We start from the raw sequence: 26,332 nt of genomic DNA on the forward strand, positions 1-26,332 counted from the left end.
ATTTAAGATGGCACGATGACGAAGCTGGAGACAAACAAGTGTTTAAACTCGTGGCTGTGACGCTTTTGTTCACAGAGCCTCATAATCTAAATACGTATGTAGCTTATTTACATACTGAAGCTAAATGTTAGATACGATGATGTCAGAACTTTTTACGCGAATCATTAAACGGATAGCTCCGGCTGTAAATCTGATTGGCTGAGCCATCATCAAAGCCAACGGCGTGAAATACTGGAAATAAACAAATCACCACACATTACTCAAAGTCTGCATTGGTGCTCGGAAACCACAGCATACTGTTAACACACATTGCTTGGCATTAGAATTATTTATTACAAGCATTATTAAAACAAATAAAAATAGGCAATCATCGTGTTATTTTGTGTTTCATTCTGATTCGTTCCTCAAAAACTCCCGTTAACTGGGGTAGGATCACTGCACTCCACGCGCCCCACTGTGCCTAGTTTTGTGTCTCGTGCCTAATTAGATTGTGACGTCATCGATGGGTATGCCCATATATGGGCATGTCGATGACGTCACGGGAGAACCGAGGTTATAAATACAGGTCCAGCGCGGTCATCTTCTTTTCTGTCAAAGACCACAGAGTAGAAAAGAAAGTACACCAACGCTAAATGCAGCGTTTTTTCCCAATGCTGAAGAAACAGCAGCGGCTTAAGCCGCTGATGCTGGCACGGGTCCCCCCTGATTCCACTGGCACTGTGTGTGGACCTACTGTGTGTAGAAGTGGTTCTTTTTTCCCAAACATTCAGAAAAAAGAACCCACACCAGTGAGGAAGCCACCAAATTATTCAAGTCCCACCATATTCCCACCGCTGCCTCTGAAGGGTTTAGCTAGAAACTCGACTGTTTGCCGAGGGCTACCCTCCAGAACCACCACTAGCACTAGCACAAGCACCAGACTTCCTGTGAAGCCCCCTGTGCTGAAAGTGGTGAGTGCAGCGCCAAATAAGGAAAAACCAGGCGAGGATGGTGAGGCTGGTTTAACGAAGCCCCATCCGCCAAAAAGCAGATCCAGGCCCAAGAAGTCCATATTGTTCCAGGCTGTAGCTCCTGTACGTAGACTACAAGAGAGCTCGCTGGACGTGACGGTAGAAGGTGAGGCCGTGCGGCGCAGCCGTACTATAGCGTTTCCTCCGGCTCCTCCCACATCTCCCGACTCCCAGCCAATCCCCCCTCCAAAAGCCATTGCCCCGGAACTGGTGACCCGTCGGCTGCGGCCCTTCCGCATGAGGCCATGTAACTGGCGACCCGAAGCAATGCTCCTCCACTGCCCAGCAGAGTGAAGAGAGCACCGGCCTCGAAATAAAACAATGTCATCAATAAATCGTACAAAACATTCTTGAAACTCATATTGTCTGTGTGTAGTTTGTGAGGCTATTAAGTTAAATCACTGCTGTTGTCATAAATTAATGCCTTCTTTCTTTGGAATACAACTGCTGAAATGCATGCAGTTTGATATATGAGGTTTTTACTGGGAAAAACAAAAATATAGATGCTAAATGTCATAACTCAGTCTTTCATGGCTCCTGACAAAAATCAAAGCATCAGTGTTAAAATGCACTGAAAGGGTTTGTCCACTAGATGACAGTCTTACTATTACATCACCTCACTGAAGAGAGGACAGTCTCTCTTTACACATTAATCACTACTAATTCAATATCTGTGCTCATCTCACTGATTCACTTAGCTGAATGATTCTTCTGACATAATGTGTTCTTTAACTTAAAGAGGCAGCGTGAAACATAGCATACATTCTCCTTCATAAGAGATGTGCAAGAGGTTTTACACAATCATGCAATAAATGATCACTTTCATCTGTTTAGCGCATGTGTTAAATGGCTTGGCTCATGTTATCTGCAACTGGTTATTCAGTCTCACCGAGAAGTGATAGGGCCCCCTGTGCTGCTGGTGATTACATAGGCCTAAATTACATAAAAAATAAAACATACAAATATTTCATGTGTTTTAAAGTGTCATGTAGTAGACTCCCCTGGGATACATTACCAAATTAAGGGAGATTAAAAGATTAATTTCATAAAATTGAAAATATTTTTCATTTTCAAAACACAAAACGTTGGTATATTGACCAATGAAAACGTTATTATGTCAAGAAAAGTGCACTGTAATCTGTTCACGTGCAAAAGTTTTAACACTTCGGGTCATATTATATGTTTTGTTGATTTTCCCAAGTGAAAATAAGTCAACACCTCAAAAGTCAAAACATATATAAAATGTGCCTTAATTTTTGCACTAGCCACATTTTATGATTTATTTTCTTTCCAAAATGTAAATTCAGCAAATAAACAGTAATTATTAAAGTCTTAAAATGTGCAGAGGCGTGTTCTCTGTAGAGGACAGAGTGTAGACTTATTTTCACTTACAGAATCAACAAAATGTCATTTGACCACCTAAACTTTCGCATATGACTGTGTCTGCTTTTGTTGGCTAGATCATTAGAGAAACTGAGATGCCTGCATTTTAAATTCTTTTAAAAATTAAAAGACACAAATTTGAAAAAGCTTAAAATGTGATCACACACATGAGCTCAGAGAATTCGATTAAAACTGGGCCACTGTGATCATCTCCTTTGCGCTATGTCAAACTGAACAGAAGACATTTTGGATTCTGAATTGAAGGAACGTGTTTCAGGTTGGTGTTTTATGTTTCAGGTTGGTGTTTTATAGTGTAAGAGGTTATTCTGAAATGGCTCAGTGACTCAAGGTTCAAGCTGTAATCTGGCATTAAGACCATCAAAGAAAACCACATTTCTGGTGTAAACTGAAATCAGCTACTTTTATTGCCATTTCTCTGGAAGGAAAGAAAATCTATTCTTTTATAATAATTCCTTTATGAAGAACAAGGTCCTAGAATTTTGATGAGTGACACACGGTTTAATAGCTGGTAGGCTTTCACACAGCTGCAGTCACCTATGAAATACACCCAGAACACATAGTTCATGTTCATGAAATAGTTCATGTTCTCAAACTCCCTACTGCTGCAAGAGAAGCAGATTTGGCTTGGAAGAGCAAAAACAGACATTTTCGGTTGAATTCCTAATGCTACAGATCCACTGTTGCTGATCCATAATAATGTCCCGTTCACCAATGATTCTTCTTAAACAGAAGCCAGCTGTTTCACAGACACTGAGGAAGTGATCTAAGACATTCAGGGTCCCTAGCAGTCACAGCAGAGGGATGCTTGTCTTTTCTCATCAGCGAAGAGCCAGTGATGTGACCAGGGATATGAAGAAGAGAGCCACTGATATGGATATCTCACATGCTCCACCGCAGTCCTTTGCATTTTCCTGTGGTTGAGAAAAGTTGGACATTTTTAAAACTCGCATTACATCGTAGAATATAGCACCACTGCAAGTGCCAAAGATAGGACAAAATTAAATCTATTATAATCACTATATATGAGCTTTTTATATTTTCTGTTGTTGTGTTCAGGAAATAGCAGTGTAGTTCATTTTATAAGTACAGCTGGAGTCATTAAATGTAGTTAAGGGATATAAACTGTAATAACTAATGAAGCCTTACATGAGGATGGTATGCGTGGCAGGACTCGGGGCGTCTGCGGATCTTCTGGGACTTCATCCTGTTACATTTCACTGTGGCATTATGTTCAAAGGAGTTAAGGCCAATACCTCCCACGAGACTGCACACATATACTTAAACTGAAAAACTAAAATCTCACAAGATCCAGGATCGAAGGCGAACAGTCACACTGTCAAATAGTCTTAATCCATTTTCCAGCTCTCTAAATAAACATTCAGAACAAAAATCTGGATATTTCGGCATGTAATCCTAGACTTTGAACAGTTTCATCATACAGTCTTAAAAAAGATGGTTCTTCAAGGCTTCTTTAGTAAAGACAGTGGTTCTACAAAGAACTATGCATGCTCAAAGAACCATATGCATGCTTAAATGGTTCTTTACATGGTGAAATGGTTTTTCAGCTTGATAGAGAATGTGTTTTGAAAAGGTTCTATCTAGTACTCAAAAGGGTTGTTGTATAGTTAGCCTGACACTATATCGATAGTAGAACCTTTCATGGTGCTATACAGAACCCTTTTCAAAATGGTTCATATAGAATCATATACAACACATTCTCCATCAGTCTGAAAAAAACCTTTCATGATGCAAAGAACCCTTTAAGCATGCAAATGGTTCTATGAGTGTTCATGGTTCTTTGTAGGACCACTGGCTTTACTAAAGAACCATTGAGGAATCATCTTTTCAGCATGTAGAACCTAAAAAAACCTTGATTCCTACATCTCCCAGAGTTCATTTGCACTGTTTCAGCTTAGAGGGGCATGGCTAAATCAGCACTGCCTGGCATAGCCATGCTCCTTCATCTACTGTGAGTTTGCATCACTCCTCTTGATACAGCTGCATTTTCTATAAAATTAATAAACATATTTACACAGTCAGTCAAAATGCTGACTTGTGTTGTTGAAGAACGTGCAGGAAAAAAGGTCAGTCTTTATCACAAACCACTGGAGGACTGTGAAAGAGGTAACAAGTGGTTGGCTGCTATAAACAACCCAAACATGCCATCAGGTGTAATCAGAACAAGAGTGTTCAAAACACTTCAAGTCTGAAGGTTTCACAACAGATTCAAAGAACGTTTTAAAAGAAAGTAAACCAGCATATGTTGCGTTTGGATGCTGGTATGATGGTCAACCAGTATGACCATGCTGGGTGACAAGCTAAATCAGCACTGGGCCATGCTTTTTTTCAGCAGGATTGAAGCTCATTCTTTTTGTGGACACTATCGACAGAAACATCACCAAAAGTTGAAAACCAGAGGGGCTGTCTGTAACTGTTAACAATTACAATATGTTATGCTGTTATGCTGTTTGTGTTGTCGTCTTTCTTCTGTCACCCTCTCAGGAAATTTCGGTTAAATATTATTTGCCTTCTCTGAAAATGTAAATACGTCGCTAGACCAGTCACATCAAAATTATACATTGTAGTGTGTTCAATAAATGTTTCGCACATTGGTTTTAGATTATTTGTTCTTCAGCATTTATGCACAGGGTTATTCTGCTAAGGACTCTTATTGTGGAGTGCAGGGCTATTTCTGTCTGGGGTTTTATGTGTGGCGAGCAGAGAGTCAGATGTGAGCTAAGTAGTAAAGAGAAAACTCTGCTTTTGTGCAGTGTAGCATGACAGCACCTTCAGGCACTAAAATAAAAGCCAAACGTGACTCTTATCCTTTACGCTATAAAATTAAGCCTCTACACGAAGAACAAAATATAAGCGACCAAAGACCAACATAGTTTCTCATGATGAAAGAAAAAAATCTCCGGTACACAGAACATTTAGTTGTGAATACAAAACACTGCATAAATGAGAACTACATAAATACCATCTCCTGACAGAAAACACAATGTCAGTTTGACAATTTCTGAGCTGCATGAAAGACATTCATCATCATCTGTAATCCGGCCTGTAGACACAAAGGAAACTGCTGTTTGTAAAGTGATGTGTAGGATATATTTGACTTCTCTCGGGGTGAGGGTGATGGGAGCGAACTGGCGGGAACAGTCACAGTCCGCTTGTACCACAAGCATCACCAGGTTACTGTTCATAACCTGCTGAAGCACAAACATCCTGGAACACAAGGACAAGAAGCATTAACCCCAAGAGAGCACTTCAACACAACGGAGATTGCAAAATCAGGAGATTGGAGATTGCATGGCTATGTGCTTGATTTTATACACCTGTTAGCAATGAGTTTGGCAAACACCTGAATTCTACAATTAGGAGGGGCATCCACATACTTTTGGCCATATAGTGCATATGTAAATGAGCTCTGTTCTGATTTGCCGCTGAATTGTGCCTCATTTAAATCAGTCTGGGCTGGAACACTCCTAACAGCATGAACAGGTGAGGCTAGACTGCTGTAGGCTGAACAGGCGAATGTATAACATCACAAAAACATTGAATTCCAAACTGGCTGTTTTTGCAGTTTAGTTTCCTCATATGAACTGCATGGATTGGGGAGTGAATGATACCTTTTGAAACTTTAATAATGTTTACATACTACATCAAAAGTCTTATTTCAATATTTATGTATTTGTAGTTTGATAAAATAATAATAACAATAATAACAATATGGTTATCCATGATACAGGCCCTTTAACATAATGCATTAACATTAATAATGTATAGAAATCTATTATTCTATTAATTTCTATTAATTTAATCATCATTACTAACAATTATTAGGGGGAAATGACTATTGGTTTTTAACCCTGTTTTTATTGAATCCCAGCCAGCCCATCACTCCAGACTAACCAGTACTTCTTTTTCTGGCTCAGGTATTCCAGGAATTAAAAGTCTGGAGGTCATCAAGGACTGATTTGGAAACTTCTGGACTGCTTGGCACAGTGACTCACTTTTGACAGCGACCACATTTGATAATGCTGTTGGTCTCCCTGATGGTGGTGTCGTAGATGAATCCAGGGTATTCTGTGTTGCAGGGCACCATGGACTCCACCTTCTTCTGTCTGTGCGCTGGAAGTTAGATGTGCAGTCAGGTTTGATGAAACAATGATATGAAAAAACAATTACTTTTTCTACAGGCATATCTTTATGAAACGTTCTGGCTATAAAACAACAGTAACAAGCAAATCAGATGACGTTCCACTGATATGATTTATCTACTATGCTAATATGCTAACGCTGAATTCACACCAGACACGTTAGCGACATTAAAGCATAGTGCAAGTGACCAGTTAGCACCGCCGCTCCAGGTAGGTATATCAGTTTTTGTTTTCCTTCTTTTTTTTTACAAAATTAAAAGGTTTTATAGCTGGTATAAATATCTGATTACACAAATAGAAGACCTGTTCATTGCAATGAAATCAAAATCAATGGTTTTGTGCTACTAGGCCAAGAAGATTAAAACATTGTAGTAGATGCACTACAGAAAATAGTGATTTTTATGGATTTCAGACAAGCGTACATTCCACTCACAAAAGCAAGGTAAAAAAAAAAATTAGTCCTAAACAAATAAATTGGCGAATGTAAGACTGCTGTGGACTGTAGCACTGATTAAAACAAGAGTGAAAATAAATTAATCCTCTGCAGAGAATAAATGTAAATGTAACATTTTTTCTGTAAATGTCAGTGTACAATTTCTATTTTTTTTGCTAAGTTTAACATATTGTATATGATACTGTATGTTTAAAATTAAGAAATACAATATAAAAGGTGCTCTGACTTTTGCACAGGCCACATTTTAAGTTTTTTTTTCCCCCAATATATTAAATTCAGCAGAGAAACACTAACACTGCATTAACATGTGCAGAAGTTTGTTCTCTGTAGACAAAGTGTTAACTTATTTTCACTTACAAAACAAAACGTAATTTGACCGAGGCACCCAAAATTTTGCATACAACTCTGTTCCATAAGATGGACAACCAAAAAATCTTCAGCAGTGCTTTCAGTGTGAATTGCCCTTACATAATGCACTGCAGTGAAGTGCTTAATCTAGATGTGTTCGTAAGGAATGGCCCCAATTTCAATGATTCTTCATGTGTGTAACTCTCATGTTGGTATGTAAGCCAAGAAAGTCTGGATCCTCTAAATCATGACTAAATCTTAAGGTATTAAACAAGGCATTAGCACGTTTAATCAACACTATATTGCAAGTCAAGGATTTAAGTCTGGATCGTAACAGATGCTTTAAATAGGCCTCAGCTAACACCAATTTAAAGCGGCACCAAATCAAAAGAGTATACAATGTATACAAACCTACAGTTAATACTCAAAACCTTTAAAAATACTTACTAGCATGGTATGTAGACTTGGCTGTGACACAATGAGAAACAGGAACGGTGGGCAGCAGAGGCAAAGGCACAGTGAGGTAGTGATGAGGGGAGCATGCAGAAATGACATGAAATGAGAAAGGCAGAGTGCATGGGATAACACAGCATGGTTGTTTTATGGAGGCAGTTCAACAGAATGGTGATGTTTACATGGTCTGAGGGGGTTTCATCATTCGTCATATCATGATGAAATACAGGTTGTGATAATACCATGCTTTCAGTGCTATAACCTACCATCTGCAAAGTAGTCATTATGCCACAGTCCACATATGTTGAACTCCAACAAAAACCTAAAAGCAGTAAATTTTCAATGAGGAAAAAATTATATCAGAAAAGTTTAAATAGCCCAGTCTCATGCAGAGAAAAGCTGCTGAGGATCTGGAATCAGGACTTACAGCATGAGGTTTGAGAAGAGCCACTTGACCGCTGCCATCAGGCCATAGAAAGGCTGCAGAGTGAAACATAGAGACATTAACTGCTGAAATGGTTTGCCATGACAACAGTAACTGTGAATGACACCAAAGAGAATAGCATGTTTATGTGTGGCATGAATGACCCATCTTGCTCCCAAAGAGTTTCCTTTCTTCAGAGGTCTACTCCAATCTAACAGTGCTGACCCAGTATGAATATTAGAGGTCCAACAGAAGGGATTCTACTCTTATGATTATCTCATGGAGCATAAGTGGGCTCTCCTGACTGTACTGCCGGATACCTACGCTGAGCAGGGGCCGGGCTCCACTGGAGTGATGATGGCTGTTCTTACACATGGCCTGGTAGTCATATAGAGCAACCCTGTGGACAGAAACATTATTATCAAAGGATCATTTTTATCATTATTTTGGAATAAAGACAATTCATTTTCCAGTGTCTGGAAAAAAAGCACGAAACATATATTTAACAGAAAATTACACAAAAGCCTCCAACGCTAAGTATAAATCTTTCATTTGTTCACTCTTTACTTTTGTGCATCTACTGCCACTTAAACTCTTCCATCTTTGCAGTATTCAAACTGAGTTACAGTTGTTCCCAGCAAAAGCTGTTCCCAAAGGAGTCTCCGCCATTATGTTACCCTTCAACAAGGCACTAACATTCACACAATGAACTACCCAAACACACCTCAGCTGCCTTCAAATGTCTTTTTGGTGCATCTAAAATGAGATATTTCTGAGGAGATTAGATATAAGAATAACCTCTTTATTCAGATTATGAGAAGCAGAAAATGCAACCAACTTCTAAGACTGAACTTTGGAGGTACAGAAAAAATATCCCTGCAGATTTCTTTGAAAAACTGAAACCAAGACTCCTGAAAAGAATGGAAGCTGTAATAAAGTCAATGTGTTGACACACTAAATACTGAATCATTTATTATTCTATAGTTCTTGAGGCTTCTTTGTGATTTTCTGTGAAATATGATTGTTTTCTGATGCTGAAATATGAACTTGTAACTTGTAATTAATAGTTGTTTTCACTGGATAAATGAAGGATAGGAACTGTGTTTCATTTTAAGGTCCCATATCATGGTCAAGCAAATTTTCCTTGTTTTTTTTAATAAGAGTTTGATGTACTATGTAAACATTGCTAGTTTCAAAACATAACCTTCAATCCCCCAGCCCACATATGGAAACGAAGCTGCAAAGGGAAGGGGTCAGCCAACCAGAACATAGATAATTTACATATATCAGTCTTAAAGGCACAGTAGCCAAAGCAGCCCATGTGATTTTAGGAGATAAAACTGCATAGTATAATATAGTATAGTATAATTATAAGGGAAGACAAGTTACCTTTTATATAAGCCTGATTTGAGGAGCTGGGCCATCACTGAGCCGTCTATTTCTCCAAAGAACTTTCCAATCTGCAGATGAGGGAATACAGTGAGGCATGTACGGCAAATTGTTCACTGTGTTTCTGTGTGTATGTATATAAAAGCATAGTTGACTCTCAATCTGCCACCACATCTTTGCTCTGATTACATAGCGATTATGTGATGAGTGATTATCTACTCGTTTCATGTTCAGCTATACGGCTACAGCGCACATCTTTAATAAGAGCCAAACACATTTAGTAAATCTGGCCCAGGTGTGTATACAGATGTGGGGCAGCTGGGCTTGGGGCCAGCAAATGCCATAACACTGATACAGACCTGCATGGAGCTAGAACCTGTGCTAACAGAAATAGTTCAATGTGTTCATGCTTAACCTACTTCAGTACCACACGCACCCCCCACCCCACCCCCCCACAGACAAACATACACACACTAATGCTCTCTGCTACAGATGTGCTAACAGATGTCTAAGACCCACTGTGCTGCCCCCAGCCATGCCACATCAAGCTGGGATTAAGCTCCATAAGTGTGCAGTAATCCCACGGTTACCGTAGATATGTTACGTGCCCTGTTGCTGCATACATCATGGAGTTGCAGTACATCATATTAATCATCATATTTAAAATATTAAACTGTTAAACATGTTCAGTACCCTCAAGATTTGTGTATATGCATATAAAATCAATGTCAACACAAAATTCTGTGCTATTCTTACTGATCATCTAAGTGTAAATGGTGTAAGTGTAAATGTAAATGACATCATTAAATGTGACTCTCTGGACTCTCAGGCGTTTCAAACTCACATCCCCTCTGTCCTTAGACATCACTGTGAAGCCGTTGTTGTCCACCAGGTAACAATTAATTTCCTGTCAATGTTAAAGCAGGAAATAAAGAGTTAAAGGGTTCTGTTTTTTGTAAACATTATTATTGTAAGGAATTATTATTTTTCAGGATTTACATTGTTGGGAATATATATCTACAAATACAAGAAATATCAATGCTACTTTAACGTTAATCATATGTTAAAGCTCGTCAAATGCCATGTTTTGTTGTATTTTCTAAATTAAAATAAGTTAACACATCCTCTACAGAGAACATAAATATGGCATTTTCTGCAGATGTTTGTGCACAATTTCTATTTATTTGCTGAGTTGAACATATTGTAAAAAAAAATAAACCATAAAGTAACATGTGCCCTAACTTTTGCACAGGCCATATTTGATGTAATTTTTCCAATATCTTAAATAAACTGTAATTGTGCTTTAAAATGTGCACAAGTGTGTACAACATTCAGTCCCCCACTCCACATACGGAAATGAAGCGGCAAAAGCTTTTTTCAAATAACGTCAGAACCACAAACAGGTTCGTATATGACCACCCACTCAGTGTACAGCAGTTCAGCCTGTCTGTTGAAGTCTTAAGGAGTGTGGTTACTGCAGACAGTCTGCAGCAAAGTTACTGGAGCAGAAAATGTGGGAAAACGATTAAACGTTATGCTGTTCCTGGCTGGAATATCTTAAATAAACAGTAACTGTGCACCACAATGCGCATAAGTGTTTTCTCGATAGATGTGTACATACTTTCACATAGAAAATCAATCAAACGTGTAATTTGACTATGGGCACGCTCTTTTGTATATGTCCGCATATCATGATGAATACCATCTTCATTAGAGAAATATAATATATATATTCAAAATTGTTACAAACCAATATACAGCATTTTGTAATGAAACTCTTCAGTTTTTGAAAGCCTATTATGAATCCCCCCCTTCGCAAACTGCAAGGTTACTTTTAAAATGAACACAGTAAATGAGGAAAAATAAATGGAAGATGTACTCACAACACTTTCACAGCTGAGTGGACATACACCTTCCACATTACTGCACTGCAAAGAACAAGAGGAAGAAAACTTTCACTAGCAACTCTCAATAACAGTTAATAACTAGAATCCATATGGCAATACATCGGTTCTTCTATGTTGTAATGGACATATTATATTCAAGGTAACGTACAGCGTAACATCTGAAATATGATCTAATAGACATTATCTTAAAATAGAATGAGTGCAATTTTGGAAGAAGGAGGTAGACTGTTGCTTTGAGATGCATACTTACATCTGTGTTATTCGCCTGCCCAGAGGGAAAGACAGAAAAAGAATGAAGCAAAGAAGGGTGAGGAGAAATGACTAGTGTGTGAAATCAGATATAGCTAGTAAGCATGAACATTTCACAGTTCATTTGAAAAGATATGCTATATTACTCACAGATGTTTTGAGGTAAAGAGTAAATATACAGGACCGTGTTAATGTGCATGGTTTCACCGTATGAAACACCACGAGTTTGGTATTCACCTGTTTAGCCGTGGCCCAGAATCTTCTCTCCAGCAGGTCCAAAGACATTTGTACTCCAATTGCTATTTGTGCAAACAGAAATAAAACTGGGTAAGTGGCCCATACCTGCATTTAGTAGTTATGGAATAGAAGTCTGATTACCAGGTAACTCACAGTAGGCTTTTTACTGGATACAATGCCTTAAGATAACATATAACTGTAATAATAAATAATAAATAATAACTGAATAATAAGCCTGCAGTTCAGAAAGTTAAAGGCTTGCTTTTATCATTTTAGCCAACACAGTCAAGGATAAACAAAAATAACAGACTTACTATACTGTGCAAAAGTCAGAAACCACCCTTTATTTATTTCATTTCCTGTTAAAATGGCCATTAAGTGTGTCATTTCTCAGGATCATGAAAAAAAGCATATATTTCACAGTGAATTAAACAAAAGCCTCAATAACTAAATACAGTATCAATTTTTTTCGTTATTTGTGTCCAACCTTTGCTTTACTGACAGCTTATATTCTTTTCAGGAGACTTGCTTTCATTTTTTCGAAGCAACCTGCACAAATATTCTTCTACACCTTCAAAGCCTTTAAAGTTCATTCATAGAAGTTGCATTTTCTGCTTCTTATGATTCTTGACAGCTACACATCCCTTCAGACCCATAGCACTGAGTTATCTTCTCACAGTAGAAGGACGGACAGAAACACCTGTGGATTTTTTCAGATGTGAAGCAGCTTGATTTTCCCCTTCCCTCTCAAAGATGAGGTCTTGCATGGTTGTTAGGAGTCCCATTTTTTCTATAGCTGAACTCCAGTTCAACTCTTATTCTCCTTTGACATTCTTCTTCCTCAGGCAAGTGGATTATTTCTATCTAATCTGCTCAGAAATATCTCCTGAGAAAATGAATAACTTGCACTTAAAAGCTGTTTTGACTGGAAATCAAATAAATGAAAGGGGATCTCTGACTCTTGCTCAGTGCTGTTAATATCAAACAGTAATAATTCATATTCGTTCAACATGAGACAAAAACGCATGGCAGCAAAGAGGCTAACATTTCCATTCAAGCTGCTGACCACCCTCTCTCTCCCAACACTCATCACCTCTCTCTCTTCCTCCCTCTCTCACCCTCCCTTCCTCTCTGCCTCACTCTCTCTCGTTAATAAATGGGCAGGCGCAGACTGTTCTAATACCCGCTGATGGTTGATGCGACCCACACACATTAAGACGAGCACGCTGGAAGCAGGAGCTGTTCCTCTCTGAGAATGTTCGTCCAGCTCAGAACCTGCATGACTGCTGAGCAAAGGTAGGTTCAGTGCTTCAGTCTCATTACTGTTAAGTTTTAAGGATCAATATTTGCCAAAGCATTTTAATTCTTAGCTGCACAGTTCATATTCATAAACTGTGTAAAGGCAGAAGGAATAAACAATAAGGATGTTCATATTCTAAATTGTTCTGTAACAAATAAACAGTTAACACCTATAATTATTGTATTAGTTATTTATATGTATTATCTTTGGAAGGACAAATCCACCAATTTACAACAGTTTAAATGTCTGCAATTACATTTTGCTGGTGGTCTCTAAAAATAACTTGTCTAAACCTTTGAGCTGTAGGTTTTAGGATGTGCTCATTCTGTTATGGATTATTTGAACATCTCTCCCTGATTATGTTCCTGCTGCCGCTGTTAGCTCCTCTGAGTACGGGCTAATGGTATACCGTGTAAATGTAGCTGTGGCTGAAAAACGGGAAATGATGAAAGAGAGAGGGGCATATATCTGTTTCAGTCTCAGCCATGGACAGAAGTATATTACAAGGCTTTTAGCTAGAGTTATAACAGAGGCAACACGACCTATCATTAAACCTTTACAGACATATTTAAAAACGTTCTTCTATCATGTAACAGAGCATATTATAGTGTATATTAGTGAGCACATTTTCATAGAAAACAGTAAAAATGTGATTTTTGTTCATGAAAATACTCCTCATAGCATGAGAGCAGGCTGGCTTGGCTTTGTACTGCTCTGATAAAGGAAGAGCCTCTGGGCTGCTTTTAGACCAAATACTATCTTAAACATGCTCACACACAAGCACACTTGAAGATACACACCCACAGACCTACTTTTTTTCTCCTTAGTCTTTCTAAAGGCCTCAATTCCAAGCTATATGTTGCAGAAATGCACTATCAGTTAAATGACCACCAATTTTAATTCACACCCTGATACTCATTCAGCATTCTTTCCTTAAAGAGACCACCAGCATTTAATAAAAATACAAATAAACTCAAAGTCAATCTCATTTCTTGCAGCAACCTTCATGATGGCTTCAACAAAGTGCTGGACCATGGGTCAAATCATTATCATGCTGTGTAAGTGGGCTGTGAGGACCAGGATGAACATTCATGGTAAATATATAGTTGCATGCAAAAGATTCAAATGTCATGTTCTGTTAATTAAAGTGAAAATTAATACAAGTAGTGTAACATATCGGAAAAATCTTAATACCAGTACCTTGCATTCAATGTCAGTTCCTGAGCCGTACTTTTTTTCAATATCTTCTTTAAAATTAGAAATGGGTGCAATTTAGACAGCCAATCAGCAGTGCAGATTTGGGAACAATCATGTTTGGGTCACATTTGCTGCTAAAACTGATTACTGAGATACTGAAATTTGTTACTGCATAATACAGAATTTTTTCAATACTTGTTTTGGTAATTGTTTGAAAATTACCATTAGTAATTTGGTCAGGATTATAAAAGTATTGAATTTTGATACCCAGCCACAATCACAAAAACACATGGAATGTAGAGGAATGCTGTTACTAGGTCTCATTCACTGCTAGATGTTTTAACATTTTGAGAAATTACATTTCTCTAAATAAATTCTCTTTCCTGAAGTTCATGCAGCACTGTTGACTGTTCTGAGCTTGTCCAGACCGTCAGCAGGCTGCCCATCCACCTGTACCTGCAACAGCACCAACTCCAACTGCAGCAGCCTTGACGACCTGATATCCATCGACTCTATTCTAAACCAGCTTCCATCTAACCTCACTTCACTCACCCTCTCTGGAAACAACATAACAGTGATGGAGCCAGGATCCTTCTCCAACCTCAGCAGGCTGTTGCAACTAGATCTATCCAGAAACCACCTGCTCACATTCCACCCTTCCACCTTCTCCCAAATGAGTAGCCTTGAGCTTCTAGACCTTTCCAGCAACTTCCTAGTGAACCTTCCAGCAGATCTCTTCTCTGACCTCATCAGCCTCCGAGAGCTGGTTTTAAGAGACAACAGGTTAAAGACGCTGAGCCCAAAACAGTTTCAGAGCCTGACTGAACTCCAGCACTTGGATCTTTCCTTCAACAGCCTGGCCACCCTGCCCCCAGGTCTCCTGGATGGGCCACAGGCCCTAGCATGGCTCTCACTGGCTGGGAACAAGCTGTTGACCCTGCAGAGATCAGTGGTGGAGCCCCTCACTGCTTTACAGCACCTTCAGCTGGAGGGAAACCACTGGAATTGCAGCTGCAGTATAATACCACTCAGACACTGGTTGGAATGGATGCTATACAGAGGTGAGAGAGGACTTATGACATTTACATAGTTTTCCCCTCACCCCAAATACAGTCAACCAGCCAGTAACTTCACTGTTGTCCACAAACGTTCCATTGTTTTGCACTGGAGCTACAGAGCTAATATTGCGAACAAATAATGGAAGCTTATAGCCACAGGTTTGACATCCTACAAACTGCAAGCTCAAATCATAATACATTTGCTACAAACTGTGTCAAGCTGTTATGTGATCTCAAATAGATTTGGGTAGTGTTGAACAATTTAGGGAAACATCTAAATGTATTTTTTAAAACAATCACAATTCATTTTTACATTAACTTTTTCCAAACTAATCTTTCAGCCCTAGTCTTGCATATGTGGTTTCAGACACTGTATGACATACTGCCTTAAAAAAGAACAAAAAAGTGACAAAATTAGCAGTTTGGGAGGTTCCTGAGAGGCACAACCATCAAAGCACCTGCACTATCAGTGACTGACAATCCACAACAGCATAATTGGCCTTTCTCTTTCTAAGGGGGTAGGATGATCATCCTCCTATCACTCAGCACAATTCTGGGAGGTTATGGGGTGGGGTGGTTGGGGGGAGTTACTGTATTCCTCTAGTATTCTAGATGCGTTGAGCTATCCAATGATGTTGATGACGACTGTCTGGAGGAAGCATGTGCTAGCCCTCACCCTCCCAGCTTGGTAGCATTGTGTGATAGGAAAGGCCTAACTATCAAAAATTTAGTAAGATCTTTTCAAACAATTGCTGTTTTCAAGATGATAACTTGGTGGTCAAAAGCTCCCTTTACTTGTTAGGTACATTAACCTTCTAGCTCCAGGGCAGAATTAAAGAAGCAAATTCTGACATACGGGGGAAGGAAAATCATGTATATAGTTTGTAGATTTTTCTAAAACTATCACTTTTACTGACAGGGCGGATATATAGATATACAGGCATATATAATAGATAGAGATATAGAAAGATTTGCATAAATACATGGCTCACTTTTATTGTTTTTGACAGGTCTGAGTTAGGGCTAAGTAATCTGGACTCAGTGAGTAGTTTAGGTTTGTGTGGTAGCCTAAGATTTTTTCTGATTATCACTATTATTTTCTCTCTTCCTCTTTTTCTTTCTAGGTGGCCATGTGGATTCCATACAGTGCTCTCTCCCTCCCATTCTACAAGGTACAGATCTCCGCCGTGTTCCAATGGAGATGTTCAGACACTGCTCCCAGCCTCCTTTCTCAGACACCAGGCATCCTTCCGCCTGTTTCCGGACAGCTGAGGGTTTCCTGGTCTCCGCTGACCCGGCAGCAGATTGTTTCCGGCAGCGCCACAGACCCATCAGCGTTCGCAGAGCACCTGTCACCGTGGTGGTGGCTGGGGTGGTGTGTGGGATAGTGTGTGTGATGATGGTGGTGGCTGCCACTTATGGCTGCATCTACGCCATGCTAGCAGCCCATCAGCAGCAGGAGCTACTGGATAAGAGTCTGCAGCTTCAGCAGCAGCCGCTGATGGAAGAGAGGGAGGCGGAGCCAGGAGAGGAAGAGACGGCGCCAGACGAGGCTCCAGAAAAGGCTCCAGAGTGCACAGAGTGGATAGCGTTTCCACCAGAGGTCTGCGTTTGAGACATGCACTTGTGCAGACTTGGGACAGCTGTGAATGATTATGGACCAACATGCCAATTGAGTAATGTCAGTCTTATCTGTGTCTTAGGGAGATATTATACTTTAAAGGGTCCATTTCAAGGAAACCAAATTTTCTTTCTTTTTTAAAAATAAAATTTTGACATACTGAGTTTTAAAAACTTGGTCCACATTGTCCAAGTACAGAAACTGAACAGTGAAAAAAAAAACAGTCTATTTTGAATTCATCATGGTTGTGATGTCATACCCATTAAAACATTTACGTATGACTTCCAATTCAGGCCTCAGCAGTTTTGCCTACGCATTCATGCTAAAGTAATAAAAAGTGTTCACATGGCAGAGAGCAGTTTAGAAGGGAGCATATGTATTATTGCAGCCTTCCAAATGATAGACATCCAAAAAGGAGTGGCTGAAGTATTGTAAAGTCAACCAATCAAAGTCAGGGGAGGTCTCAGACTGAGTTGATGGTGATTACGAGTTCTATTCAGCAAGCAGCAGAAATCGCACCATGCAAACTCCAACCACCTTGTCATTTTGGCCAAAAAGACATCATTTGGCTTCAAACACTGTTTTTGTTTGAAGTATACCGAAACTGAACTGTCTACTGAAACAGAGATTTTTTATATGATTATTTTTCAGCCTCTCTTTATCTATTAGAATTAAAGAGGCTATTTTGTTACTGGGCCTTTAAAACTGATATAAGGCGAAAGAACTTTGCCTTGGCTGTTCTGTATTGTGGCTCATTCAAAAAGCACTCAGAGCTGAAACACTCCTTATAACTTCAGCATGAATGGGTGAGGCTAAAATGCTCTAGGCTGAATAGGTGGATATATGTAAAAGTGACATTCCAAAAACAATGTATTCAAAACAGGCTGTTTTTGCAACTTAATTTCCATATATGGTCTGTATGTGGGGGACGAGTGTACATTTTGACAATGTTCACGACTTCTTTATTTCAAAAAAGCAAAGGAATTTAAGTTGTATTTATTTTTTAATGATATGGGCCCTTTAAGGAATAAAGAGGAGTTGGAAATATGGTCATACAAAAAGCAGATTTCAGAAAGAAAAATAAAACAAAATAAAGAAAAATGTGAAAAAATGTAAGAAGAATGTAGGGGCCCTTTACTGGGGTGGCCACGTGTTTAAGACAACTGTACCATGACTCTTACGATGGCAATAAATTAAATGATGCTAATGTAAAAGTGTTTTGTCTCAGGTAATGTGTAGCCTAGATATACTGCATTATAGTTCAAGGGTATTAAATAACTACTGAAGATTGACAAGACACAGCGTACTGCTGTACTCACTCTGCTAAACTTCACAGTGCCACAGAGCAAAACTGCAGCCCAAAGAACTCAATAATCTTTTCAGAAGCTTATACACATATGCACTAAGCAGAGCTTTTACAGGGTTTGCAGGAAACATAAGTCACCCTTTAACCTCTACCCCTTTACCCAGAACTGTGCAAAATATCAAAAAGATTAATTTCCTTCCCTGGTATCACAAAATACTGTTCATCTCCCTCATTTTACCATCTCAGTCTGTCCATGTGGAGATGTTACTGTCTGAACAAAATATGAACATTATTTCTTTGTGTCAGTTCTTTAAAATATGAATCTAGTCCTTCATACTTTGTATGTACATTAAAAAGTAAAATTGTATGTACATTATATTTATATGAAAGAACATGTCTAACATTAAAGATATATTCAAGCATACTGTATCGTAGCCTATATTGCCATGTAGCACCCTCAGTAATTTCCAAAGAAATGGAGTCCTTCCGTACCTCCAGCCACTGCCGTCCTCTTCCCTTCAGTCACGGTCACAGAAGTCACTGCTATGACCGTGTCCTTGCCTGTGGGAGAGAGGTCACTTTAGTCATCTGCTTCAAGTCTACTGATCTCCAGTGCCTTTACACACTTTGCTTCACTTCAAATTTCAATGTATTGGTTAAATCAAGTTGAAATGTCTCAAGTAAAAGCTTTGTGAATGTCATTTACCTAAGTTTTATTTTTTACTGAACCAGTTAAAAGGTTGGACACACACTCACAGTTTATTCTTAATTTTCACCATTTTTCCACATTGTAGATTAATACTGAAGGCATCAAAACTATGAAATAACATGTAGAACTTTGTAATAAGCCAATTGCACTCGATATCTGCCAATATATTACGATAATTGTAATAATACTGTAAACTGTGACACAAGGTAAGCTAAATATTATCACAATATTTACAATATTTATTAAGAAAAGGATAATACATGCACAGCCGTTAACATACAAGTTACGCAGCATATTATATTTTATGTAGAGGATGTAACTTTTTTTATTTAGAAAATCAACAAAACATGTAATTTGATCTAGTGGTATTCAAACCTTTGCAATCCACTGTACTTACATTTACATTTACATTTACATCATTTAGCAGACGTTCTTATCCAGAGCGACTTACAAAAAGTGCTTTGTCTATCCAGAGAAAGAATCTTCGCTAGCTACTTACATGTAATTTCTTGCAATAATGTATTAGTGATTCTGGAATCCTATATTTTTGACAGTCTTAACGGGCATTATGTCTTTGGTTTCTACTAGATTTTTTTTTTGGGCTGAGCTGTAGACCTTTGGTACTCTAGACAGCATAGAATAGCACTGCAAGCCTTAATATGAGCTGTGAAGATGATCAGAAAATAACACACAGCTGTACAAACATCAAATAAGGCTTTAAATCCCAGGCTAAAAAACCTACAATACTACATCTGCTCAACGGTGTCTGAAAAATGTCTGGTGAAACTTCATCGATTTTACAATTTATGCTTGTCTTAGAAACAAATGTCAAACATTTAAGCATGAGTTGTTAGATTGAAATATCTTTAAGATATTCAATCAGTTTTGTCCAAACTACCATTTTGAAGGTCATTGCTGAATCAAACTAAATACACCATCATAGTAATGTTTACCTTTGTTGATGTCGTCATCAGGTACATAGTACAAGAACTGTCCCGGTTTGTTTTCAGCTGCCAAACGGTACCAGATGGGGAAGTGATCCACAGTGAAAAGGTTCTCCTTGTCTGCCTTGGTCAAGAACTTCCTGTAGGTTATAGTGTTAAAGTGATCTCATGAAGGTAATATAAATCTGAGCTATTTCATAGAGAAGCAAAAGCATGCTTTATCTGAATATCAGAGAAAGTGAAATTATGATTGGTGAACAGTACTGATGTCAATTTACAGTTTCCAAAAAAGTTGGGACGCTGTGCAAAATATAGATAAAAACAGAATGTAATAATGTGCAAATCATTTAAACCCCATGTTTAACTGAAAATAGTGCAAAGACAACGTATCAAATGTTAAAACTGAGAAATGTCATTGTTTTCATAGTTTGTCTCCTCAGTTCCCAAATGCTGTGTGCTGAGTGTTGTTAAAAGAAGAGGTGAGGCAACACAGTGCTAAAAGTGCTCCTGTCCCCAAACTTTTTTTTAAATGTGTTGCTGGAATCAAATTCAAAATGGGCATATATTTAAAAAAAAAAACAAATTAATTGAATATTGGGTTTAGATGATTTGCACATCATTGCATTCTGGTTTTATTTACATTTTGTAATTCAAAATGTCCCATGTCCAAAATGTCTGGTTTTTGGAAACGGGGTTGTACAAAGACAATGAACATTACCACCTTGAGGCTTACTCACCTTCCCTTTCGCTTCTCAATGCCAGCATATCTGGTGACTCGCATGAGGCCCGAGCGGGTCCCCAGGAAGGCCGTCTCCATCCCATCCTCCACACTGCAGGATACAAGTAGGTGAGAAAGGGAATAAAAGAGAGCTGAGACCCCTAGCTTCAGTAGAAAGCCTCTGACCATAGTAAGAACAAAGCCACAGAAATGCAAGTGTAATGCTGTCTGTCAAAGTTTTGGGAAACGTTTTGTTCTTTAGTAATCTTCATGTAATGTCTGATTTTCACTTTTCAACATAGCAATAAAATAGACCTGCAAACTTGTTATTATCGTACAGCTATTTGCTAATTCTTTGAGTATATTTTGTAACACTCAGTTTCATGTTCATCAAAGTGTCTTCCTTGGTATGAAGAGCAGATTTCGCCTAAATAATGATTTGACAGTTTTCTTCTCCAAACTACCGTTAAAAGCACATATTGAAACTCTTTTTGCTGGTTTAAGCACCTGGAAGGTTTGCTGATATCACAAAAGGGGATAAAGTATATTGTATATAAAATATATCATTATTCCCAAGATATGTTTAGTCAACTGTCCCTTCATTTTTGCAGCATTTGCAAGGCTCTCACCCATCACCGGTCAGCATCAGTGCTGTCCAGTAGGCCTCCAGAGGAGCTGTTACCACGGCGTCAAACAGAGTTTGCTGCAGCAGAATCTCATCACCTGCCGAAAAGTATTTTACATAATGGTATACATCAAACTGAAGGGAAAAGGCTGGCCATGCTACAGTTGCATGCAAAACCTTGAAAACCCTTCATTAATTACATGTTTTGTTGAATTTCAAAGTGAAAATAATCATAAACACATCCTTCACAGGGGACAAAGATAAACATGACATTTTTACCTGCAAGTCACCAAAAAAAAAACAAAAAAAAAAACAACAACAAAACATCATTTGACCAGGGCATCCAAGCTTTTGCCTACGACTATAAAGTGATGTGTAGTACTCACACTCCAGATCGGGCTCTTTGCCGGTCAGGTACCGTACTACAGCCTGGAGCTGTGTGAGTTTACGATGATGGGGGTCAATATCGGTTTCACAGTAGGTCCTAGCAAAAAAGAGCCACAGATCTTTCTATATTAAAGTTTATATTAACCAAAAACTTTCGCAGGTTAAGATTCACAAGATGCAAGATCACATTTTGTATCACATTTGTTCAGTACCAGTGTAGTAGTATACAGCCTCTATATGCTGTAAATACAAACCACAGCAAAACACAAACACAGAACAAATGTAATACCAGTCAAAACTGTGGATCTGCTTATAGAAAGATTTTCCTTATTTTCACTACTCTCCACACTTAGAATAGTCCTCAAGACTGTAACTGTTATCAGTCTTATATGTAAGATTCTTCAGAGAAGCCTCCCCCACGGCCTGCCTTCACATAGTTCTGTGAGAGGAACCACCTGGGAAGCTTTTTCACAGGAGTAAAGAAGATAAGTATATGCTGGTTGGCTGCTTTAAATACATATATAAATATATATATCGCTGTTGTCGGAAGAAAACCTCGTATCTCCAAAGTGGTAACTTTACAGGAGAAGGAAAAAGCATACTTTCTTTTTAATGTAACTTAATGGAACCAGACTTTTTTCCAAGTCATTTTGGGTCATTTCTTTTAGTCCATTCATCATGAAATTTACACACAATGTAGAGGGTAACAGATATTTTCAAATTATGTCAAAAACTGAAAAACATCAAAAATGGAGATAAAAGATTTTCTTCTGACAACAGTGATATATACATATATTTCAGTTGTACTCACCACCCATCAGCGATGGTAAGGTCTGGCTGCTGGAGGTCGTGAAGGCCTGCAGAGAAGAACAAACGTCATCTCATCAATATCAATCAAAAGTCTTTACTGCTCAGATGATGAAGAAAACCAGCTACCTTACTAAAATGTTCAAGAGCTCAGTCTGGTAAACATTTAACCCTTGTGTGGTGTTGTTGTGTTTGTTACTCAGTGGTCTTTTGGACCTATCACATTCTTGTTTTTTTTTAACCAACACGGCCATAACAATTTATGTAAAAGTACCAGATGTTTAAATTATCACAAGTGTCCAGCGTAGGGTTCACCTTTAGCAGCTGTAGCCAGTCAGCAGCCTGTCCATGTTGTCCACCCTCACACACACACACACACACATATACAAACACATACACACACAGACACACACGCACTAAAAGCAGGCCATGTAGGATGAGAACAGAGTGAAGGACACAGCACCTCCACACTTTTATTCCCTGCGGGTTCACCCAACACCACGTGTGTAATATAAATGTGTGGGGGGTGAACAGTGTGAAGACACTGAAAATGTGTTATTTCATATGTTCTTCACAGAAAATGAGCAAGAAATCTGACGTTGAAATAATAATAAATCACATCATTTTTTCTTTTGGTGAACATTGAAAATGGGTCCCACAAACCCAAACACCACAGAAGGGTTAAATTTTGGACATTAATCTCCAATATCTTTTTATGTCAGAAATGATAAACCTACCCTCTTCAACAGACACATTTCCAAAGAAGATGTACTCTCCATGGCCACGAGTCAGCACCATCCCAAAACTGAAACCACATACGCATGCACATTGATAATGTTTTGAAGGTATATAAATGATGCACATGATTTTGCTTATATATTGGAAACTAGAGATATACAGGAAAGGAAAAGAGAGCTGAATATCTTACCTAAATGGCGTGTCATTGATGGTTGTGTAGAAATAATCATTTTTTAGGAACAAGGGTCTTTTCTGTAAAAAGAAAGGTAATAAATACAGTCAGAATTCTTGAAGAAAACTTTCTAAAGTCACGATAGACAGTATATTATTCAAATTTGCACTGGCCTCTCAGGCCACCGAACCAGTGTACAAGTATATACATATAAACAAGCATATAGCAATGTACCAAAAAACAGACTGGTGTTGCTTTGAAAAAGGAAATATTTATAACAACCTTTAAATTAATCAGAGCATTTTCGTTGTAATGACCATGGGTCCACCCTGACATTCTAGGTTATGTCATTAAGTACTGTTTAGCTTCTACAGTGATAATGCCAGCTTATTTAACACCTTATTTTAAGGAGACCACCACAGTCACCACAGAATCACATCAGCTACTGCAGTGGTCACAATTAAAAATTTTTTTTTGCCAAAATCTAATTTGATGCATTTATTTCCATGTCTGACCAAACAGGTTTGCCAAAACGGAAGAAGAATGCAAAAAAAAACCCCTCAAGGCAAGTGGTCACTTGGGCCACAGACCCTTCACCAGGAAACAGGCAATGTCGACCCGTCAGTAGGGTTATACTGGTCGAGTATGTGTGATGCAAATGGAAAAAACACATTATACAAAACCTTTTTAAAAGGTCTCAGATTATAAACATTGACTCACCCCTTTGTCTACAGTTGTCTTTACATCCAAAGTCAGGGTACCTGTCTCTCCTTTCACCATGGCAGTTCTCAACTGTTTGAAAGAGAAACGTACTTGTGAGAATGTTTGTATGTGCGCAAGACTCAATAAGACTCATTGTTTCTTGTGTATGTACAGTACCAGAGGAAATCCGGATATATCTGACTGAATGTATATTTTTCATAAAGACGTTATGATTCATAAGCTTATACTCTGTTTTAATTGTTTAAATTGTTTAAATTGTAATTTAAATAAGCGTATGTCATATAGTTGCTGTCCAAAAAATCTGTCACCATTTTTTTCAATTTTTATTTTTCTATATCATTTAAGCACAGCAGCTGTCCTTTAGATTGTGTGAAAATGTCATGATGAATAAACCAATAGAAAGGCTGCAGAATCATTTGGAATAAAATCTCTTTACATCAACTTACATTAAAAGTAAAGAGTGTTTTTTCTCTCTCCTGTAAAGTTACTATTTGAGATACTAGTTCTGCCTTGGACAGCAACAATACATAACAAAGGGGGAAGTGATGTCCAAAACAGCCTAGAACAGAAGACAGTTTTGATTGTTTAACATCTTTGAGACACTGCATAATTTCATATTTGTTATTACAACCCAGTTTACAAATAAGTTTCGATGCTGTGAAAAATGTAAGTAAAAACAGAATGCAACGATGTGCCAGATCATTTAAACCCTATATTTAATTGAAAATCGACAATGTATCAAATGTTGAATCTGAGAAGTTTTATTAGTTTTTTGAAACATGTATGCCCATTTTGAATTTGATGCCAGCAACACATTTGAAAAAAGTTGGGACAGGGACATGTTTACCACTGTGCTGCATCATCTCTTCTATTAACAACACTCTTGCTAAAAGATTTCAGCTGCTCTTTTACTACAGAGCCATGCTGCTGTAATACTTTCAGAATACGGACTGCCATTGTTTTGCTGAAATAAACAAGGCCTTCCCTGAAAAAGATGTCATCTGGATAGCAGCATATGTTGCTCCAGAAGCTATATATATCGTTCAGCAATAATGGTGCCTTCATAGATGTGCCGGTCACGCATTCCATGCACACTAATGCTTACCATCACGGATGCTGGCTTTTGATCTGTGCACTGATAACAATCCAGATGGTTCCTCTCCTCTTCAACCCAGAGGATGTATCATCCTTGATTTCCAAAAAGAATTTTAAATGTTGATTCGCTGGACAACAGGACACTTTTCCACTTCGCCTTAGTCCATCTTAAATGAGCTCGGGCCCAGAGAAGGAGGCAGCTGTATTTCTGGATCCTGTTTATATGTGGTATTGACAGTGATTTTCTGAAGTGTTCCTGGGCTCATGATTCTCCACTACAGAATCATCTCTGTTTTTAATACAGTGCTGCATGAGTGCCCAAAGATTATGGCCATCCAATATTGGTTTTTAGCCTTGTCCCTTGCATACAGAGATTTCTCTGGATTCTCTGAATCTTTTAATGATATTATGTATAGATGAGGAAATACACACATTCTTTGCTATTTTACGTTGAGAAACGTCATTCTTCAATTTTTGCACTGATTTTTGCCTGTGCAGTCTTTCACAGAGTGATGAACCCCTCCCCATCTTACTTCTGAAAGACTCAGCCTCTCTGGGATACTCTTTTTATACCCAATCATGTTCCTGACCTGTTGCCAATTAACCTAATTAGTTGTGAGATGTTTCAGCAGGTGTTTTTTTTTAGCATTGCACAACTTTCCCAGACTTTTGTTGCCCCATCCCAATTTGTATGAAACATCTTACAGGCATCAAGTTCAAAAAGGGACATATTTTTCAACATTTGATATGTTGCCATTGTATTATTTCAATTACATAAAGGGTTTAAATGATTTGCACATCATTGCATTCTGTTTTTACTTAGATTTTTCACAGCATTGAAACTTATTTGTAAACAAGGTTGTCGTTTTGATGTCTTCATTTTTATTCTAAAATGAG

The 26,332-nt window shown here is 38.3% G+C and overlaps 2 protein-coding genes across 2 annotated transcripts in view; one reads left to right on the forward strand and one right to left on the reverse strand.

The window, feature by feature from the left end:
* Nucleotides 1-2,679: 2,679 nt before the first annotated feature.
* The window catches only part of cacna2d4b (calcium channel, voltage-dependent, alpha 2/delta subunit 4b), a 47,628-nt gene continuing 23,975 nt past the window's right edge, over nucleotides 2,680-26,332 (reverse strand). The window contains exons 17-38 of the mRNA XM_036568266.1: nucleotides 24,338-24,409; nucleotides 23,636-23,697; nucleotides 23,445-23,512; nucleotides 22,712-22,757; nucleotides 21,900-21,997; nucleotides 21,518-21,611; nucleotides 20,908-21,000; nucleotides 20,180-20,310; nucleotides 19,010-19,078; nucleotides 12,036-12,097; nucleotides 11,800-11,814; nucleotides 11,526-11,570; nucleotides 10,487-10,549; nucleotides 9,643-9,713; nucleotides 8,578-8,653; nucleotides 8,257-8,309; nucleotides 8,096-8,151; nucleotides 7,824-7,844; nucleotides 6,428-6,545; nucleotides 5,524-5,639; nucleotides 3,561-3,643; nucleotides 2,680-3,325 (exon numbers count right to left, since the gene is read on the reverse strand). Coding sequence (XP_036424159.1) covers nucleotides 3,233-3,325; nucleotides 3,561-3,643; nucleotides 5,524-5,639; nucleotides 6,428-6,545; nucleotides 7,824-7,844; nucleotides 8,096-8,151; nucleotides 8,257-8,309; nucleotides 8,578-8,653; nucleotides 9,643-9,713; nucleotides 10,487-10,549; nucleotides 11,526-11,570; nucleotides 11,800-11,814; nucleotides 12,036-12,097; nucleotides 19,010-19,078; nucleotides 20,180-20,310; nucleotides 20,908-21,000; nucleotides 21,518-21,611; nucleotides 21,900-21,997; nucleotides 22,712-22,757; nucleotides 23,445-23,512; nucleotides 23,636-23,697; nucleotides 24,338-24,409 — 1,605 coding nt within the window. The 3' untranslated portion in view covers nucleotides 2,680-3,232. The remainder of the gene's footprint in view (nucleotides 3,326-3,560; nucleotides 3,644-5,523; nucleotides 5,640-6,427; nucleotides 6,546-7,823; nucleotides 7,845-8,095; nucleotides 8,152-8,256; nucleotides 8,310-8,577; nucleotides 8,654-9,642; nucleotides 9,714-10,486; nucleotides 10,550-11,525; nucleotides 11,571-11,799; nucleotides 11,815-12,035; nucleotides 12,098-19,009; nucleotides 19,079-20,179; nucleotides 20,311-20,907; nucleotides 21,001-21,517; nucleotides 21,612-21,899; nucleotides 21,998-22,711; nucleotides 22,758-23,444; nucleotides 23,513-23,635; nucleotides 23,698-24,337; nucleotides 24,410-26,332) is intronic.
* LOC118806349 (leucine-rich repeat and transmembrane domain-containing protein 2) lies at nucleotides 14,369-17,205 on the forward strand. Its single transcript, XM_036567756.1, has 4 exons — nucleotides 14,369-14,429; nucleotides 14,922-15,141; nucleotides 15,214-15,593; nucleotides 16,715-17,205. The coding sequence occupies exons 1-4, from the start codon at nucleotides 14,369-14,371 to the stop codon at nucleotides 17,203-17,205; spliced, it is 1,152 nt and encodes a 383-aa protein (XP_036423649.1).

The sequence above is a fragment of the Colossoma macropomum genome, unplaced genomic scaffold, assembly GCF_904425465.1.
Source record: "Colossoma macropomum unplaced genomic scaffold, Colossoma_macropomum, whole genome shotgun sequence".
NCBI classification, from domain to species: Eukaryota; Metazoa; Chordata; class Actinopteri; order Characiformes; family Serrasalmidae; genus Colossoma; species Colossoma macropomum.